General features: G+C 42.2%; 1 protein-coding gene across 2 annotated transcripts; it reads left to right on the top strand.

The window, feature by feature from the left end:
- The first annotated feature begins 1,754 nt into the window (after positions 1-1,754).
- On the top strand, positions 1,755-8,912 carry C19H16orf46 (chromosome 19 C16orf46 homolog). 2 transcript variants are annotated; one of them, XM_032770614.2, is made up of 3 exons: positions 1,755-1,941; positions 2,533-2,772; positions 6,943-8,912. In XM_032770614.2, the coding sequence occupies exons 2-3, from the start codon at positions 2,566-2,568 to the stop codon at positions 7,990-7,992; spliced, it is 1,257 nt and encodes a 418-aa protein (XP_032626505.1). In that variant the 5' UTR covers positions 1,755-1,941; positions 2,533-2,565; the 3' UTR covers positions 7,993-8,912. The 2 variants fall into 2 exon arrangements, with proteins under 2 accessions (XP_032626505.1, XP_074929829.1); XM_075073728.1 differs by lacking the exon at positions 1,755-1,941 and having other exon boundaries at positions 2,328-2,772.
- The last annotated feature ends 10,770 nt before the right edge of the window (positions 8,913-19,682 follow it).

Genomic DNA, 19,682 nt, shown 5'->3' with positions numbered 1-19,682 from the left:
CACATTTTAACAAGATAGGTCAGGCACCAATTCAAAACTTTCCTACACCTCAGTGTGGTACAACAAACTACAGGAGATCATTTACCTTTTCAGATTAATTTCTTAGTCTCTTTATCGTCTCATTTTTGTTCTCTGTTCTTTTCTTCTGCTCTCTATTTTCCTCATGTTTTCTTGTCTGGCGCTGTTTTTCCCAAACATTACTCTGGTTTTCTATTAACCTTTTCTCTCTCATTATTTTTTGTCACTCTTCTCCTTAAGGGGTTCTCTACACTACCTTATTTTCTCCTCCTTTCAAACTGCTTAGTTACAGATGCCATTCCTAAATGCCCTGTTCCAACATCTCAACTGCCATTCTTGACTTCCCATTCCCAACGGCACCACCTAATTGACCGATGTGAATGGATACTGATCTGAACATTCTCCATGTTCTCTAATCCAAATGTCAGATTCCAACTATTTGGACCAAACCCTCTGCCCACAATTGCCCAGTTCCAGCTGCCTCTCCTAGATATCTAAATATTAACTGCCATAGACCCTTCTGCATCCAATATTTTTAATCTCATTTCTGGCCAAAGAGAGGCACCACTTGAAATTTTCTGCTGGCTGTGTGAATGACAGAGAGGTCATAGGCCAACTGCAGCTGAAAATGTTTACTAGGGACAAGGATGAGGCCACCAAGTACTTTTTCACTTCTGCCCTACAGCAAGTTTTGAACCTAGCTCTTCAGAGGTGGAAGGCCCAAGTGTCCACAATGAAGGAACGGGACTGGAAAAAGCTGCTCAGAAAAAAATTGATCCCACAAGGAGTCCTTGGCAGCAGTCTCTCAAGTCTTGCTTATTGGGAAGTGGAGACTTAATTCCTGGACAGTCATTCCAAGGAGCTTTCAAAGCATCCTTCTTCTGCAATGTGGGATTTTGCTGAGTGTGTTCAGTGCAGCATTTACATGACATGGTGATTTGCTGAAATCTTTACTCACATAGTCACAGCCCGAATCAGCCCTGTGCTGGGTTGAGGTGACATCATCCTATGGGGGCATCAGTGCAGCTGCCCATCCTGCAGCACAAAGGAACAATGGCCAGCGGGATGGCCCAGGACTGTGACCTGGAGCCCGGTGGGCTAGAGGTACAATGCTAGCTTTGAGAGGCCATGAAAACATCTCTCAGCTAGGCCTTTTGGCCCTTTCTGTGGTGGTTGGGAAAGCGCAAGCAGACCAAGCTAGTTCAAGCTTCCACACTGGCACCCCGCTCTGCCTCCTCCTCCTCTGTTCTCTAGCTTCTTCATCCCTCCATCCCCTAATCCTCCTGCCACTGCCCCTTCCCTCAGCCCTGCCAGCCAATCCAGCCCTCTCCCACTCCTCATACTGCCCCCCCTTTTCCTGCTTCCTTATCCCTCCATCCCCTAATCCTCCTGCGACTGCCCCCTCCCTCAGCCCTGCCAGCCAATCCAGCCCTCTCCCACTCCTCACACTGCCCTCCCCCTTCCCCTGCTTCCTCATCCCTCCATCCCCTAATCCTCCTGCCACTGCCCCTTCTCTCAGCCCTGCCAGCCAATCCAGCCCTCTCCCACTCCTCACACTGCCCTTCCCCTTTTCCTGCTTTCTTATCCTCCATCCCCTAATCCTCCTGCCACTGCCCCTTCCCTCAGCCCTGCCAGCCAATCCAGCCTTCCCCCCACTGCCTTCTCCTGCTCCCTCATCCTCTCCAGCCCTTCCTCGTCCTCCCCACGCGCTCTCTGAAGCGTCCCCACATAGCCCTCCCCCCCAGGCTGTTTGTGTCGCACCTCGCACCCCATTGCTCATGCGCTCACTTCCGCGCTCCGCCCCCTCCCCCCGCCATCCCCGTTGCCCAGGGTAACGGCTGTCGGGTGGGAAGGGGGCTGCGAACAACTGCAGCAGCAGAGCGGCCTGAGCGGCTCCATCTCTTCGCGCCCCGGGACCGAAAGGTGAGGCGGGAGGGCAGCACAAGGGGCAGGGGAGAACCCAGGACTGGGGGAACGACAAGGGAGCCTGGTGGGGGAGGGAGTGCGGGGGGGGGCAGGGGAGAGCCAGGGAATGGGGTGAAGAGAGGGAGCCTGGTGTGGGGAGTACGGGGGGCTAGGGGAGAACCCAGGAATGGGGGGGACGAGGAAGGAGCCTGGTGGGGGGGAGTGTAGGGGGCAGGGGAGAGCCTGGGAATGGGGGGACGAGAGGGGAGTCTGGTAGAGGAGAGAGTGCAGGGGGTGGGTAGGGGAGAGCCCAGGAATAGGGGGATGAGAGGGGAGCCTGGTGGGAGAGGAGTTGTGGGGGGGGCAGGGGAGAGCCTGGGAAGAGGGGGATGTAGGTGGACAGGGGCTGTGGGAAGTGGCTCAAAGAGCAGCCTAAGCTTAGGGACTGGTATAAAATACCCAATTCTGGTTCTTCAGTTAAAAACTCCTTTTGGGGTTGAGTCTTCAGGGAGTGCAGTGGTGCAGAAGGTCTAAACTCCTTGCATTAAAATTAGGATATCTGAACAATAATTGCCAGATTGATCATTTAAGACACATATCTTATTGCAGTTTTAAAGGGTAGAACCTTGGGGCACTGGGATCATGATGACCTCCTCCAAGAAGAGTGAACTAGATTTAGAAAAAAGCATTACCAATAAGAAAGCAGAAGAAAGCAAGTGGCAATGTATCTACCCAAATGAGAGGAGAGAGAGGAATCACGTTTATACTCTCCTTGACATCAGCGAGAATGTATTTGAACAAGATGAAAGGTCCTTGGAATATGTCATCAGGACAGGATGGGAAGAAGCTGTAAGTTACATTTTATAAACTTGAAAAATGACTTACTGGCTGAAAAAAATCTCAAATGCAGTTTTGGAACATTTGCTAACAATGGCTATTTAAAAATTTGTTTGTTTTGGTACAACGTAGTTTGAAAAGTCAACAGATACTGTTTTGAATATCTTGAAGCAGGGGTGGCCAACCTGAGCCTGAGAAGGAGCCAGAATTTACCAATGTGCATTGCCAAAGACTCACAGTAACACATCAGCAGTTCCCCCTCGCCCCTAGTGTCTCCCACCTGCCAGCAGCACTGCTGATCAGCACCAAACCCTCAATCCCTGCACCTCCCACCCACCACGATCAGAGCTGTTTGTGGTGCGCAGGAGGCTCGGGGGTAGGGGAAGGAGGAGGTGCAAGGGGAAGGTGCAATAGACTCAGAGGAAGAGGGGGGCGTCTTGGGGGAAGAAGTGGAGCGGAAGTGGGGCCGGGGCCCTGGGCAAAGCCAGGGCTTGAGCAGTGAGCACCCTGTAGCACATTGGAAAGTTGGTGCCTGTAGCTCCAGTCCCAGAGTTGGCACCTATGCAAAGAGCCACATATTAACCTCTGAAAAGCTGCATGTGACTCCAGAGCCACAGGCTGGCCATCCCTGCCTTAAAGCCTCTAAATCAGAGTCAAAGTTGAGAATGGGGGGAAAATCATGAGAAATCAACAGTTGATTGTTTTAAAAAAAGATATTTAACACTACAAATGTTTAAAAAAAAAAAAGAAAGCCTGGAACTTCAAAATAGTTGCAGGGAGCTGCTTAAAAAGCAGAGGAACTTTAAGAACATACTGAAAATATTGTTTAGGGTTTTATTTTTAAACTAATAGAGATCTAGTTCGTTACAGCTGCAGATTAATCAGTATGAAATGGAATATACAGGAAGGACCAACCGCTGCAACCTCCACACAAACCAAAAAGCATTATGGTGCTAATCAATGAACAATACTTGCGTATGGGGGGAAAATTAGGATAAAATGCTTTGCTCTAGGTGCAGAAAAACAAGAAGAAAATGAAGTATTCTGTTCCTTATTTAGCATGTGTGGTAGAATGAAGAAGCAAGATCATTATATGTGAAAAACAAAATAAACGTAATCATTAGTTAATCAATAGATAAACTAAGCTGTAAACAATCCTTTGAACCAATTAAAAATAAGGTGAGCTTTGGGGAAATCAGACACTTGCCATCTTTATTTTTAGTTTAGTATAAAGGACTGATCATCTTCCTCTAGTTCCTTCAACCTTTGTAAAGTGGACATACAATTGCCATTTTTATGTCTGTCACTGTCTTGTAACAGACATATGAAATACCTAAAAACCTCACTAAACCTTCAAGTAAGTTCCTCTCCTATAGCTACAATGAAGTTGAATAGAAGGAATATTAATAGTAGTTAGTATAAATGGTACTCACATCTTTGAAGTAATCCTGATTAAAGCTGCTTCTCACCTTTTTACCTACAAAACAGATGAGATTCTTGAAGAAAAGGCAAGTAGGGTTGTGATGGTTTAGTTAGCTTAAGAATTTGGTGTACATTATCCATTATATCAGAGTAGTAACAAATAGTTCAGCTGTGGGGACAGATCACTTGTATCACAGAGGGAAATGGCTTTGGAGGCTTCTGGTTTTCTGTAGTTTTAAAATTACGATTTTTTCAGAATGACTGTGTGGAGTACAATAGGTTCAAATCTTGCCATTCTAGGGTAGGGTTATCATATATCCAGGTTTTCCTAGATATTGCCTCTTTTCCTATGTCTGGGTGGATTTTTCAAACAGGAAATGTCTTGAGATTTTTTTGGAACAGAGGCTGCCGCTCAGAAAGAACCCTGATTGGACTGCTTCCTGATTGGTACCTCCCCTGCATCAGCAATTGTTTGGTCCATTCCCCTGCAGCCAGAGCTGCTAGGTCCTGCCCACACAGGCCTAGGGAGGGAGTCCATAGGGAGGTGCTGACTGAGAGCTGTTGCTGCGTCCTGGGCTTGTGCCAGCTGTCCTGCCACCATGACAGGGAGCGACACTGCCTCTCACCTCCAGTGAGTACCACTGCCGCAGGTATCCTCTGCAGGTCCCCAACTGTACCTCTCTCCAGTTCCCCCTCCCAATGTCCTCTTTTTGCGAACCTGAAATATGGTAACCCTATTCTAGGGAGGCTTAGGTGGTTAAAAATAACTCAGATAAACAACTATTTTCTATCCAGTGTTAGGTGTGGACATACACCAAGGACATTCTGGTGTTAAAGTTGTCTTTCCCCCAAGCCCTCCCTCTCCCAGTGATGCAGTCTTCTAGACTGGTTTCTTGAAACCTATATTTAGGGCAGACCTATCTGTATGGAAATGCTGTTGTTGTGGTTAGGAATACAGTTAGTGAGGTGAGAATAGCGTTGGATAATCTGACTATTTTGTTGTAACTCTTGATTTGAGTAGATATTTCTCGGTCTAAGTTCTCTGGTACCTGCTCATGTAACTGAAAACTAAGTCTTTCTAAACTTTAAAGGTGTGATTTACAAAGCAGTTTAGGTGCCTAAGTCCTGTATGCAGCACCTCTGCACTCTGTGAAATTCCTGCTTGGCTGCCAGCTAACCCTGGAGACTAGTGGTTTTCAACTGGGGGTCCACATACTATGTCTGAGGGGTCTGCAATAGGTAACTATGAAAATTAAATTTCAGATCCCAGGAAAGGCATTCTGTTTTTCTGATCAAAAGTATGTGAATACCCCCCCACCAACAGGACAAAACCTGGGAGTGTTATCATTACCATAGAAGCTCACAGTTCAGATCCTCTCTCACACTGCATCAAATGCTGTGTTAAGCATGTGCAACATTTATAATTGAATTCTGTTCAGTCAGTTTTCAGTCTAAGACTTCTATGGTAAGGGTCCATGGACCACAGATTAAATTTCCAAGGGGTCCCCACCTCCATTTGAAAACTTGTAGGGGTCCATAGATGAGAAAAGGTTGAAAATCACTGCTGTAGATGCTTAAAAACTCACTCTGCCTAACTTTCCACTGTAAAAATTCCCCAGGTACTTAAGCTTTTTAACTCTGGGGTATGTGCCCTGGTGATCCACTCTAGGCATCCAGATGCTTATCTCCCACTTTGGCCCCAAAGTGATTCACAAGCCAGGAGAAGGTAGGCATTTGGCTGCATAAATCACGTATGGCGGCCATTGAGCATGACTCCCAGATCAGGTCCCATTCAAATTTATGTCTCTTTCCACTCATTGCTTTTTAATGTAAATGGTTCTCTCATAATATGAGTAAATCTTTCCTTGTACTTTGGACTGTGGTGCGAAAAAAAGCTTTTCTTTTCTCCCAGATTGGTTGTGAAATCAGTTCTCTGTGTAGGTACTGTGCTTTGCGTATCCTGTTTCCACCTGTAGTTTATGGTTACTACTTCTATATTTGGTAAGAGTCTGCCTTAATTTTTCACATTAAATTGTGCAGAGACAGGCTGCTAGCATAGAGCTCTGAAAAGGGATCTTGTAAAATGGAATTTCAGTTTTTGAGCTCTTAATTTTAAGCAGTCAGTAGCAGGTGATGTGATTTTCTCCTCTCAGCTGGAAGTTTGTCCTGTTGCAGCCTGCAAGAGATTAATATTAGTGAATCAAAAGCTAAGTAAAATCCACTCTTAGTCAGCAGTGGAATGTATGTTGTTTTGATTGATTGAAATGGCACTAGAAATGCATTTGTTTTGTACATGGATCATAAAAGAAACATCACAATTCTGTTCTGTACTCAGTTTAGTAAAGAAGTGGGAACTAAGGAAAGCTATAATAATCTCAGATCCAAGACTTTTTGGGGAAGAGAACATGTTTTTCTTTCAAAGATAATATAATGCAACAGAAATTGGATTTTTCATGGTCTTGGATATCGCCTCTGAGGCTTGCAGTGTAGGGCGTTGTAGAACAGCACTGCAAGCATAAAACTAAAACAGGCATGAAAATCTATGGAGTCCATGGGTTTGTGTCAATAAAAAACTTCTTCGTACACTTTCTTTAAGTGGGCCTGTCTAAGAATAAAAAACTACTTGTTAATTTGGCCCAAACAGTAAACCTAAGTAGCATCGTGAGTGCTATTGGTTAACCATTACTGTTACATTTGTACATAGTTAATTTTTTTTCTTGTGAAGAAGCAATTAGTATTAACATATTTCTCTGTTCCCAGGTGCAAGGCTGGGGTAAAGCTGCTCCATTTGCCTGTCTTCAGTTGCAAAAGCAAGCTAAGAAATCAAGGGCAAATGAAACCATCAACAATTGCCTGTTTTGCTTAGATATGAGGCAAAATAATGACAAAAGTGCAAGCCAAGAAACCAAGAGTACAAGAGATCAATCAAAATCTGATTGCAAATTAAGCACATGTGCTATAGATGATACCATTTCAGAAAAGAAAGAAGTTCCAGTCCATTCTAGTGAGTCTTCCAATTGTTCTACAACAGATGGAACTAAGAGAGAAAGTTGTAATGGCACGTTATGCTCTACTCAAGGTGAAAAGAAAAGTTTGCCAGTAAAGGAATACAGCATATGGCAACCAGAAAAAATGAAAAACCCAGAAGCCCTAAAAAGTAAAGCTGTAAAGATCCCTGAGCCTACAATGCCTGCTCCAGATAGCTCTGAATCTTCAAACTTAAAGTCTTTATTGGTATTGCCACCAGTGAAAAATGCAACTCCAAAAGATAGTGCAGATCTTTCTTTTAAGAAGAGTATAGCAGCTATTTCCCAGGCAAATCAGAAAACGTTCAATACTACTTCAGATGAGACTGCTTCTGGTAGTAAGGGTACTAAAACAGTGGAACAAAAGGCGGGGAAAGAAACTGACTGTATCATTTATGATACAGTGAAGGAGAAACAAATTCACGAACCATCATCCTTTGTCTCAAGGCTTCCAAAAGCATTCCTGCAAGGAGGCCCTGAGCAGTTACATTGGCCCTGTGCTCTTTGGCCAGATAGAAGAATTACAACCACTTCTCATTTTGTTTCTTTGAGAAAGAACAGTCATCTTGCTAACATGCAGTTTCTGCATACAAAAGGAATACAGTACACAAAACATGATGAGATCAAAGGTCCTTTCACCAACAGTATTAAAAACAGAAGTCTCTCAGAGGCCAAGCAAGGAAATGAATCAAAAACACAGGCGGTGCAACTCCTTCCTGGACTATTCCCTTCCTTAACGGTCAGCCATGTTGCAATAACCACAATGTCTTCTAGACTGACCTAGCATTTTTATATTGTAACTTCATGTCATTTCCTTCTATTTGTTTGAACTCATTATATGATGAGAAAAGGACTGAAGATACATTGTACTTGTGCTCCTGTGAGCAGACTTGCCATTTGTCAATTTCTGTAGGTGCTACTTATATGTATCAGTTTATACTACTATGCATTCCTTCCAAATAATTTAATTTCCAGTTTATAGATTAACTCTCTCTGCCTATGGTATACAGTATGCTAATTCCTCATTGCCCCATACTAATTTATTTAAGGTTCTACTGGAACTAAGTGCATTCACCTCATTCAGGTGCAGCCCTCATAAACAATTAGACTGTGGGGCAAGCTGGGGTGTGAATCTATCCCACACCAGTCTGCCCTGCTCTAACTGTCCATGTACACCCTGCTGCTGTATGTTAAGTTTGTTAGAGTGCTTTGGGTTAGTCCTCCTTAGCTCAAAGCACTTTAACAACTGTTAATGCACACAGACAGGTAAGAGAATGACAGGCTAGCATAGGGTAGATTCACATCCTGGCTCGCCGGTGTCCAATTCTTCATGCAGCCAAGGCCTAAGTATGATCATAGGGTACTTGGCTCAACAATGCATTTTAGCACAATCTTGAGATCATCCCTATTCAGCAAGCCATTTAAGAATGTTCTTGATTTTAAGGATGTGCTTCAGTTTCATTGAGATCCATTGGGCTGAATATTTGCTTAGATGCTTTGCACAACTGGGATTTAAAAGAGCAGCAGAGCTAGTCAAGTAGCCACAGGAACAGCAGCTCTTTCACAGTGGCATGGTTAAATGTTCAGTTACCACATCTGTCCTGATTGGTTTAAGTACTATTAGTATTTTTTTTGTGTATGCATCCATGTTTTGTTTTCATGTTTTATTAACAGAGGCCAGACTCATCTATTATTAAACAGAGGGACTTTGATATCAAGTTTTATTTTGTGTTAAATGTACATTTCATTTTGACTAATTAGCTATCATAGTTTCCTCCATGAAATACAGGTTAAATTTGCATTCACAACTTAGGACAGCTTAAATAAAAATTATCCACATCCACTATGACTGCATGTTTCTCACTAGTCAAAGATTTTCTGTGAGTGGCAGCCACTTATTTGTTCTCTTCCCCTTTTTGATGCATTTGACAGTAACTTGGAAGTAATAGGAAAGATAATACCAGTTAAAAATTCCCAAATATCACGTTCCACTCTTACGCCAGAGCTCTAAACTCACCATCTAGCTGATTTAAGATTCAGAGAATCAGTCATAGGAGATTAAAGTTAAATCCAGAATTCATATTTTATAGTACATTAGTTTCAAAGCAGTTTATAGACTTCTACATATTAACTATTTACTCACTCATGTATGCACTGCTTGAGATCCAAAGAGAGAGAGAGAGAGAGAGAGAGAGAGAGAGAAAGCAAGCTCTTTCTAGGCAGCAACTTGAAGCAAAGGCTAAGTAATGAAAGGACTTTATTATTTTAAAAAGCTACATGAAGAAATTGCCCCCTATTGATGTGCAATAACCTCTAGGGGAGAAATAAAGCAGCTTTTCAGTAACACACGTCACTGTTGCATAATAGTTTAGGGCAGATGTGAATAATATTGTTTTCCAATAGAAATTATTGTGGGAATTAAAGTAGAATGCAATGACTCATGCCACCACTGTTCTTTTATGAAGTGATCAGGCCTTCTGTTTGAGTTTTAACAGCTGCAAGAGATCACTTGAAATACAATATAATGGTATTAGTGTGGAGGGAAGACTGCCACCTACTGAATGTTCAGCTAATTGGGGTGAGAGGGGAACCCATACCACACTAGGTGCTAGGCATTCAACTCTAAGTTGAGATGAATTACTGCCTTTAAAACAAAAACAAACAAAAAAAACCCAACCTCTTCCTTTATTTTACTTCCTTTTCCTGAAGAGTGATTATGGAAAATAAGCCCCTTTGACAGCAGTCAGTGGTGGCAAATTCCATACCTTGCGATAAATTTAGAGAATACATAGTTCTAAGATTATTACTTATATGAGTTTGGGTCAGACTAGTGGGGTCATCCTCAAAAGGGAACAAAATCATCAGTTTGATAGCCCAGCTTTTGCAGAGTATACTGGGGCAAAATTACTGAGCCATTATCCCTTACAAGACCTGGTGTTTTATTTCAACGAGGCTTTAGCCTGAATAATGACTGTAGGATTTGTCCCTATATTTCCAATGTAAGATTATTTCCTTCCTTCCTCCCTCACCTTTCCTTAAACATTTAGAAAAGTTCTTTTTATAGTGGCTAGTTTTGAAGACATATGATATGCTGTTGTGCATGTTTACTGGTAGAAGTTGTGGACATATGTGAACTACCACAAGATAGATACATTTAAGTAGAAATCCAGCCAGGACAATGAAAATGAATTCTTCTTACCTACATTCCTTTCTGGGAAGCAATGGATTTTATGGTACATATAGCATAACAGAAGAATTGAGTGCTTTGTATTATAACTTTAGTTCACAAAGACTGTAGCAAGATGGTTAGTTTTTCCACTTGGTGCTCTCATGCTTTTAAAACAGGAATGGGAATACGCAGTTTTTTATTCAAAAACAGAACTGGCTGTAAATAGTCCTAACGATTTCCACTCATTTTATGTAGAGGAAATATCTATTGTATTTTGTTTAGAAGAATCAAGGCAATAGGAAGTCCAGGGGTCTGTCTTAACGATGCAATTTCATCACAGTACTACAGTTGCATGTCCGATAATATCTGTCAGAATAGAGACATCATTCAGTAGGTCAGTTCTCTCTCTCTCTTTTCAACATCCCTTGTATAATAGCCGAACTCCCTTTTCAAAATATGCCCTCTTGTTCTGTATCTCCACTTGTCTTGTGCTTTTAGGTGGAAACACCCTAGCCAGAAGGACAACAGATGCAATCTGCCTTATTTCTATGGTCTTAATTAAAAGTAGCACTGATAGTAAATTCTCTACTGATTTATACTATAACACTGTATTTAAATGTAAAATATCCTTTTCTGTAGAAATAAACTGACATTTATATGACCAGGAATATTTAAGATATATTTGAATAAGCACTACATGTAGAAAGCTGGTGTCTTTCTCCTAGTCCCCAACGTTGTACTTAATTTTAAAAATATGCCATAAGAAATATCAGAAAACCATTAAGACCAAACGAGAGCCTTCACAAATAATCAAAACATGTAGAAAGAGCAAATCAGTCCAAACATCTGCTTTACAGTCCTCAGACAGTACTAGATAGCACTATTTAAACATTATATAAGCACCTGTGAAATTACTGACATTTCCATGGCCTGAAAAGAAGGAAGATGGTGTCTATCAGACAATTGAAAACACTGATGCCTCAAAGAGAAAATAGAAAAATGATCTACTAGAAGGAAAAAGTCACAATATCCATGATCAGTATAGTAATTAAATAAACTTGCATTAACTGGATGTCAGCACAACTGATAGTAAATAACTTGACAGATGATAGGAAAAAGTCTGTGGTTATGGCAGAAAGTTATGAGCCTTGCTACTGCAATATCTAAGTTTTATGAATGTATTAGATAAAGAATGACTTTAAAAATAAATGTACAGATATTTTTAATCACCTTGATTTTTTTCTTAGCCTTTGTATTTTACTTTCAGTAAAAGTACTTATTGTATTTGGGATAATCAGTTTTACATTCACATCCCGTCTCCATTCTTGTAGATCTAATTTACATTTTAAGTTTATTAGGTATTTTAAATGGCAGCTTTGGGAAACTACAAGTAATAGTAACAAATACAAATATTTAAAAACTCCAAACAAAGTAAAGATCAGAAAGGCAAAAGGACATATTATTTCCCTACAGTTAGAGAATTTGACTAGCACCTTTCATTTTGGTCAGAATTGAGATTGGGAGAAAAGGGGGTCGTAAATGTGCCAACCAAACCTCGGGATACCATCAAACTGTGTAGAGGCCAAAAACCACTGTTACTTAATTTATATCATTATAAACAGCAAAATTTGGCACTAAGATGTTAAAAATTGTTACAGCTACTTTATAGGCCTCATTTACCAGAGGTAGTAGGCCAGATTCTGATCTCAATTACCCCCAACTGAAAAAAAAAATCAAGAATTTTTTACATTAGAAGTATTGCACACTGTAAGCCTGTGACGGAACCAAGACTAAAACCCAGCTCTCTTGCCTCTAAACCTTGTTCTCCAACCATAGAACCACCCTTCCTTCCATCCACTGTCTTCTGTGGAGTTGTTCTGGATTTAGGTTGGCAAGGCTGAGATCAGAATTTGTCTCAGAGTAGGATACAATTGTAGCTACATGGTGAACTTGGAGATTGTGCTAAGGAGTGGACCACCACAAGAGTTCCTCTGAGTGAGTTTCAGCTTCCTACACAATTGCAGTTACAGGTGAGAATTTCATGGCAGATAAGAAAAATTCAAGTGAGCCTTTGCAAATTAACCTTCTGAGGTTAATTTGGGTTGGAAGGAAAAGTTTTTCTTTGGCAGGATGATATGAGATGTTGAAAAGTCATGGAAATCTGTGAAAGTCATGTCCCTACGTAACTGCCTCAAAACTTGCACAGCAGTCATCTCTTAATATGACCACAAAAAGAGTGAAAAGGCCTGAAGTGTCTCCTGCAGGTTTAGGACTTGCAGGAAGAGCTGAAAAGAACTTTTATAAGAGAGGTCAAGAGGAAAAAAAAGTCCTTTGTAAATTTCAGGTGCTTTGGCTCTAAAGAGGATTTGAAGAATTATAATCAATATCAACACCACAAATGCACTTAGCTATTGCATTAATGATTAGGTTTTTTATTCTTACTGTTACAAAATCCACTTATATTAATGTACATTTTACATGCTTTTGTACCTCCAGGTAAAAGACGGGGGTAAAGATGCTCCCTTCACCTGCTACCAAGTACAAAATAAGTCTAAAAAACCAAAGACAAAGGAAACAGTCACTCATTTACCTCACATATATATAGCACCATCTACCAAGAAAGAATGGGCCCAGGCAACCAAGTCTACAAAAGATCGATCAAAACCTAATTGCAAATTAACCACACATGCTGTAAGAGAGAGAGTTTCAGGAAAAGAAAAGGTTCCAATGTGTTGCAAACAATCTCTCAATTGTGCCCCTATGACCAATAGCACAAAAGGAGAAAGGAGTAATGAGAAACTGCATGCTACTCAGGCTTTTCAAGGTGAAAAGAATACCAAGAACTTGCCAGGAAACAAGTACAACAAAAGGCAACTGGAAAAGCTCATAAACAAAGCCCTGAAATGTAAATATATGAGCCTGCCATATGCAAGCCATGGTAATCTCCATGAAAACCTGAGATATATGACCTTAAAGACATTAGTGGTTCTGCTTCAACTGAAAGAAACAGCTCCCTGTTTGCATCTAGAGCCTTTTTTAAAGACAAGTAAAGCAATTTTCATCCAGGGAAATGAGAAAAATCTCAGTACTGCTGCAACTGAAACTGCTTCCTGTATCCTAGTACTAAAACAAAGCAAAAGGGTGAAAAGTGACTTGTTGACAGCATGAACAATACAGAGATAGATCAAATAAAATCAATACACTACCATTTTTTGGTCCCTCACTTCCAAATGTTTCATTCTTTGAGAGGCTGCATGTGTCCTTTCTACATTAGGTGTTTGGGTACTCCAATGCACAGTTGGAGATTTTACCCTGAGCACCCTCTGCTCTCTCACACACACCATACAGGCATAAAGAGCCAAGCTGCCAGAGACGCTCTTTAGCTCCTTTCTACCACCTGTGAAGGTTGACAGAGCTCCCGCTCCTTGCTTCTGCAAGTCTGTACTTGATAGCTGTAAATAGTTCCTGTAGGTAGTGTCATGAGTTTAAAAAATAAGTTTTTGCTGGTTCTGGCAACTAGTTTGGGTGCTGGCCACAGTATTGGTGATATGCCATGTTCTCCAGATTTCAAGCTCTGCCACTCTTGTGGTAAGACAATGCCTAATAGTGACCCACACCTTAACTGCCTTGAATGCTTGTGGGAAGCTCTTGTGAGTGACAAGTGTGGCATTTGTAAGGTCTTCAAACCCCATTCAAAAATATCTGCTCATTGAATTGGCACTGTGGCCTCCATCTCACCCCTCTACCACTGTCTGGGTACCCATCACATTGGCGTCAGTCAGTAGTGCATCTCCAGTCTACTGATACTGAGAGGCAGATCGGCATCACAGGTGCCAACAAAGGGACGTTGGAAATTGTACTTAGTACCAGGGTCCTCAAAAGATCCAAATACGATAAGCTCTTCTAAAGACTGAGGGTGTTCAAAGAGGAAGCACCTCTAAACATGAGAGTTCATTGACTCCAAAGCCCAGTGCAACCAACTCCTTGAGCACCTTCATTGGCATCTCCTTATGCCATGTGTCTTCCCAGTACTATCTACTCCTGAGGTGTTTGATGCTGTGAGAGAGTTGTTAACATTCTTGGTGCCATCGTCACCGGTTCAAGAGACTCACCTGACACCAGCGGCTAAGTCGCCCTCCAGCACCTTCACCTCCTCACTGAGCAGCTCCAGGATGCCAGTTAGGCTAGTACCATCTAAGGGAAAACCACAGATGATCTCCCAGGAACCCCTGTCTTTAGAGTCTGAGCTTCTTCACGGGCACCAATCAGTATTGCATCAGCTTGGTCACAAGAAGCAGCTTCTTCCTCACCAGATTTTGAAGTGAGATCCTACGTATCCCAGCCTAGTCAGTCCCATCCTGAGAGGGGCCCTGATTTCTGCATCAGTATCAGCTGGGAGCTTATAGAAGGGACCTTGGGATTATTCATGTTTTGGGACTGGGCCATACCAATGGAGAGTAGATCTATTTATAACAAGGGACAACAGAATGTCACCAGTTCTGCTCCAGACCAGGACATGCTGTTCTCCCCTCCCTCTTCTGACAAGAGTTCTGCACAAGGACACACCATACAGGCATAAAGACTGCACAAGGACACACCATACAGGCATAAGGACAAGGCCAGTCTTATACTAATGGCCCTGGCTTGGCACCATCAGTGCTGGTTTAAACAGCTCTTGGACCTCTCAGTCAGTCCCTGACTGTTACTCCTGCTTCACACAGACCTAGTTTTGCAGAATCACAGCCACCTCTTCCATTCCAACCTTCATGCTCTTCACCTGATGGCCTGGAGACTTCATGGCTAGCACCAGCAGAGGGGTTCCTGCTCCAGAGAAGTGCAGGAAGTACTGAATAGTACAAAACAATTAACAAGGACAACTTACCTGGCTAAGTGAGAGTTTTTCCACTTGGTCGAGGGGAAAAGTGGTCTCCCCCATTCTTTCTTCTATTCAGCAAGTGCTGAACTATCTTTTCTATCTGAAACATCAAAGATTAGTAGTTATCTCCATTAGGGTACACCTAGCAGCTGTATCAGCATTTCACCCTTGTGTGGATAACCACTCCTTTTCCAACCTGATTTTGTAAGACTTTAAAAGGGTTTGGATAGGCTGTTTCCACATGTAGAGTCCTATTCCAGCATGGAGACTGAATTTAGCCTTAAGGAAGCTGATGGGTCCCACCTTAGAGTCTCTAGCGACCTGTTACACCTTTCAAAGAAAGTGGCACTTTTAACAGCCATTCCATTGGCCAGGAGAATAGGGGAGTTTAGGACATTACTATCATATCTGCCATATATTTTTTTTATGCAGATAAAGTCTACCTTTGTCCGCATCCAAGGTGTGTCTCTCCCTCTCTCACTCACACACACACACACACACACACACACACACAGTGAACAGGAGCACTTGTGGCAACTTAGAGGCTAACAAATTTATTTCAGCATAAGCTTTTGTGGACTACAGAGTGTGTGTGTGTGTGTGTGTGTATACACACACACACACACACACACACAAGATGCCATACCAGCTCTAAGATGACCTGTTAGCGGCAGGGAAAAAAAAAAACAACTTTTGTAGTGATAATCAAGATGGTCAGTTACAGAAAAAAAGTGGTCTCCTCTTTCCATATAAACCAACCAGTTTTCTTAACGTTCTTCCCAAAGCTTTGTGGTAATAAGGGAGAGGAGTCACTTCAAACACTAAATGTTGGAAGAGCATTAGCATTCTATTGGAACAGACTAAAAAACCTTTCAGGTCTTGGTCTCAATTTATTGTTGCATTTGCAGACAGAATGAAGGGCTGTCTGGTTTCCATGCAAAGGATTTTTGTTGTAGATCTCTAGTTGCATTTGCCTATGTTATCAGTTGGCTAAAATGAACCCTGAGGATACAGTATTGCATCATTCGACTAGATCCAAAGCAGACTTTGTGGCATTTCTGGCTTGTGCACCTGTACTTTGCAGAGTAGCAACCTAGTCAGCAAGTCACATATTTGCCTCCCACTATGCAAGCTCTCAGCAGTCTTTAGATTGTTAAATTTGGATGAATGGTCCTCCAGTCCCTGTTCAAATTGACTCCAAACCCACCCCCAGATGGGACAGCTTGAGAGTCACCTGCAAGGGATCTGGACATGTGCAATCACTCAAAGAAATAAAAATGGTTTCTAAACTTTTCATAAGGTAGTTGTTCTAAATGTGTTGCACATGTCCATTCTTCTTCGAGTGATTGCTCATATCCATTCGTTAGGTGTGTGTGCGCGCCGCGTGCACGTTCGTCGGAAGACTTTTACCCTAGCAACACTCGGTGGGTCGGCAGGGCACCCCCTGGAGTGGCGCCGCTATGGTGCCGGATATATACCCCTGCCGACCCAGCTGCCCTTCAGTTCCAATGACCGACACGGGCGGTAAGAAGGAACAGTGGAGCGCAGCTTAGCTGACCTCTGCTTCCCTAGCTACTCGTAGTTCTTGTGTATACAGTTATAATCCTTATACGTTTTTTCTTAATAGTTAGTTTAATGATAGTTAGCGGGGTTCGGGGAGTAGCCCCTTCCCTGCAACCGGTGCCTGAGCCCATGCCCGGCTCACTGGTTCTTGGTCCGTGCTTGGCCGGCCTCCGGCCGTTGCTGACAGGAGATCCACAACGCCTCCTGTTTACAGTGCCTCGGGGGATTGCATTTCGCAGATAAGTGCCCCATTTGCACGGCATTTAAGCCTAAAACAACATGGAGCGGCACTTTCATTTCCCCTCCACCTTCCGCAAGCGCGGGCTACCCCACAACCACCTCTACTTCTTCCTCTCTTTCTCAGGAGTCATTCCAACAGTAAGGAACTGAGGGGGGGCTGGGGCAGCTTGGCCTTTTATGCCTGCATGGTGTGCAAGACACAACAGAACGCGCTTGGCCCTTCCTGATGAGTACGGCTAAGAGTAAAAACTCTGACAACTGTGCACTGGAGCCCCCAGACACGTACAGTGGAATAGACATGTGCAAAGCACCTTGAAGAACAATAGGTACAGAAAGGTTAGTAACTTTTTTCCTGCAAGATGACCCTAAGCAGCATTAGTGGCATTGTGTTCTGTGTGAGACGGAAACACTGCAACTACGTCTAGTGCTGTTGCCTTGGGAGAGAACATTCAACTTACCAGCATGCAATTTCTGCAAAGAAGGGGAGTGCAGAACACTGGACACAATGTGGATAGGGCTGCTTTCATTAACAATAACAGAAAAGACCAGACTCTCAGTGAGGCCAAGCAAGTTAGTAGGTCAGAAATTACAGGTCCACTTGTGTCAGAACAGCTATTGCCTTTTTGGGACAACGTAACTTCACAGCAATAAACTGATTTGAGCTCACTGGACCAAATCTGTTCAGTTTAGCCGATATAAACCTGGAGTAACTCCACTAGTCTAATTGAACAGAATTTGAGCCCACAAGACATACTGTGTTCATTAGCAGCAGACGTGGGCATATGTAATTATGTAAAATAGTTGAAGTATTTTAAACGAGGGTTTAATTTCTAGCTAATAATTGAGCAGTGACTTCTTCACCAGAATATACATGATGATTTCAGAGAAAAGTTCCAACACCATCTCTAGAACAAAGGGAAGCTGACAGGTAGTCAGGGCTCCGAAATAACACACTTTAAAAAGGTCGACCAGACCCATATTATGTTTCATGAAAACACTCAATACAACTCAATTTACTGAAGTAATTGAAAGGCATCACTATGCACTTTACATTTCCCTGCAGAGGCTTGCAACCAAAATACTGCATCCATGTATTAGGTTATGAGAACAAATGGTAATTTTTTTTTAAAGTGTATTTCCAGCCACAGCATCCCTTTAAACAGATAATTTGACAAAGGCAAAGTGCAGCTGAGCTGGGCAAATGCAGTGCTAACACTTCAGGGGTTGAGCAGCGTCCTAAGTTACACCTCTACACCACAACTATGTCAGAGCAAGATCTGACCCCATTATGGTCCAGTGTATGTAGACAGAAGTTTCACATACACATCTCACAGCCCTGTGTACAGCATCTGCACTAAAGCAAAACAGTTGAACATTTACTTTCATTTGTTCTTAGTGCTCTGACTAAGTGGGGACTTAGGCAGGATATTGGTACAGAATATTGGGGCAAGAGTAGAAATTAACTGTTTTACCCCCCAAAAAGTACTAAGTTGGTGGAAAAACTGCATTGGGCATTTGAGAGAAAAGAGATAACAAGTGGTTAAAACCAGCATCCAATTATTCCAGCCCAGCTTGATTTGTATGCAGAGTATCATCCACAAAGACAAAATTATAGGTTTTAGTTGTTTACAATTTTGTTTCTACTTCTGCCATTTAATATATTAAAACCTGACTTTCTCCTGTGATATTTTGAGACACGAGTTTCCAATGAATATTAGACTGAGGTTTCATGTAGCCATGGCAAAGTCCAATCTTCTTAGTACCTGGGAAGCTAAATATACGTAAATGTTTGCACTGTGACTGTACAATATCTTCAGGATGAGACACACTGGACTTCAATGCAGCAACACTACGCAACAGTTCAAGGCAAGAAAATACTGTATCCAATTGAAACTGGATGGGAAAATAAGGAGGCAGAAGAGTCACCCATTTTGGACTTAATGATAAGAACTTCCACGGGCTCTTAATGACAAATGGTCAGAGCCGCAGTTAAACATCTCTTCTGAAACACAGCCCTGCCAAGAGCATTGTGCTCCTGAGGCATTAGGTCAGTACCGATTCACAGGCAGGAGTGACAACTATGGCCAGCAGCTGATTGCCTGGCTACATTTGATGATGTGACAGTTTTAAAAGTGCCTATCACAGTTCCGTAAGTAAAGTTGACTTTTGATCTGAAAACAACTATTTGCTACACTGAATACAGTCTACCCTTTCCAAAATTACAGGTTTTACTCTTTGGCTACAGAATGAATGTTCTGAATATTGACGAGTAGATCTCTCACAGATAACCCTTTTAAAAAAAGTTACGAAATTTAGCTCCTTGTCGGGCTATTTTTTTTCCATAATTCTCCACACTTCCTAAACAGGTAACACACTGAAATTTAGGGAACTAGAAACATTTGACTGTTTTCAGGATTAATGGGGTTTTTACCCTTCATAACAGTGTCTTCTTCACGAGAGGCTGAAGAATGTGGAATACCAGAAAGAATTGTCTTTTCAAAAATAACCATCATTTTTCATTTCTTCTATAGCTCTTATTATAAGTGATGCTCTACTGCTTTCCCGAACAGCAGGTACTTTCTGGTGCCAATTTAGGCACAGTCATATAATAAATACAGAACAAAAA

Source organism: Chelonoidis abingdonii, chromosome 19 (assembly GCF_003597395.2).
Source record: "Chelonoidis abingdonii isolate Lonesome George chromosome 19, CheloAbing_2.0, whole genome shotgun sequence".
NCBI classification, from domain to species: Eukaryota; Metazoa; Chordata; order Testudines; family Testudinidae; genus Chelonoidis; species Chelonoidis abingdonii.
This window is presented reverse-complemented; position numbering and strand designations above follow the sequence as displayed.

Excerpts from the sequence above, each read along its gene's own strand:
- C19H16orf46 (XM_032770614.2), top strand. The coding sequence starts at position 2,566 with ATGATGACCTCCTCCAAGAAGAGTGAACTAGATTTAGAAAAAAGCATT. Across the intron at positions 2,773-6,942 it reads GGACAGGATGGGAAGAAGCT|GTGCAAGGCTGGGGTAAAGC; the intron begins GTAAGTTACATT and ends CTCTGTTCCCAG.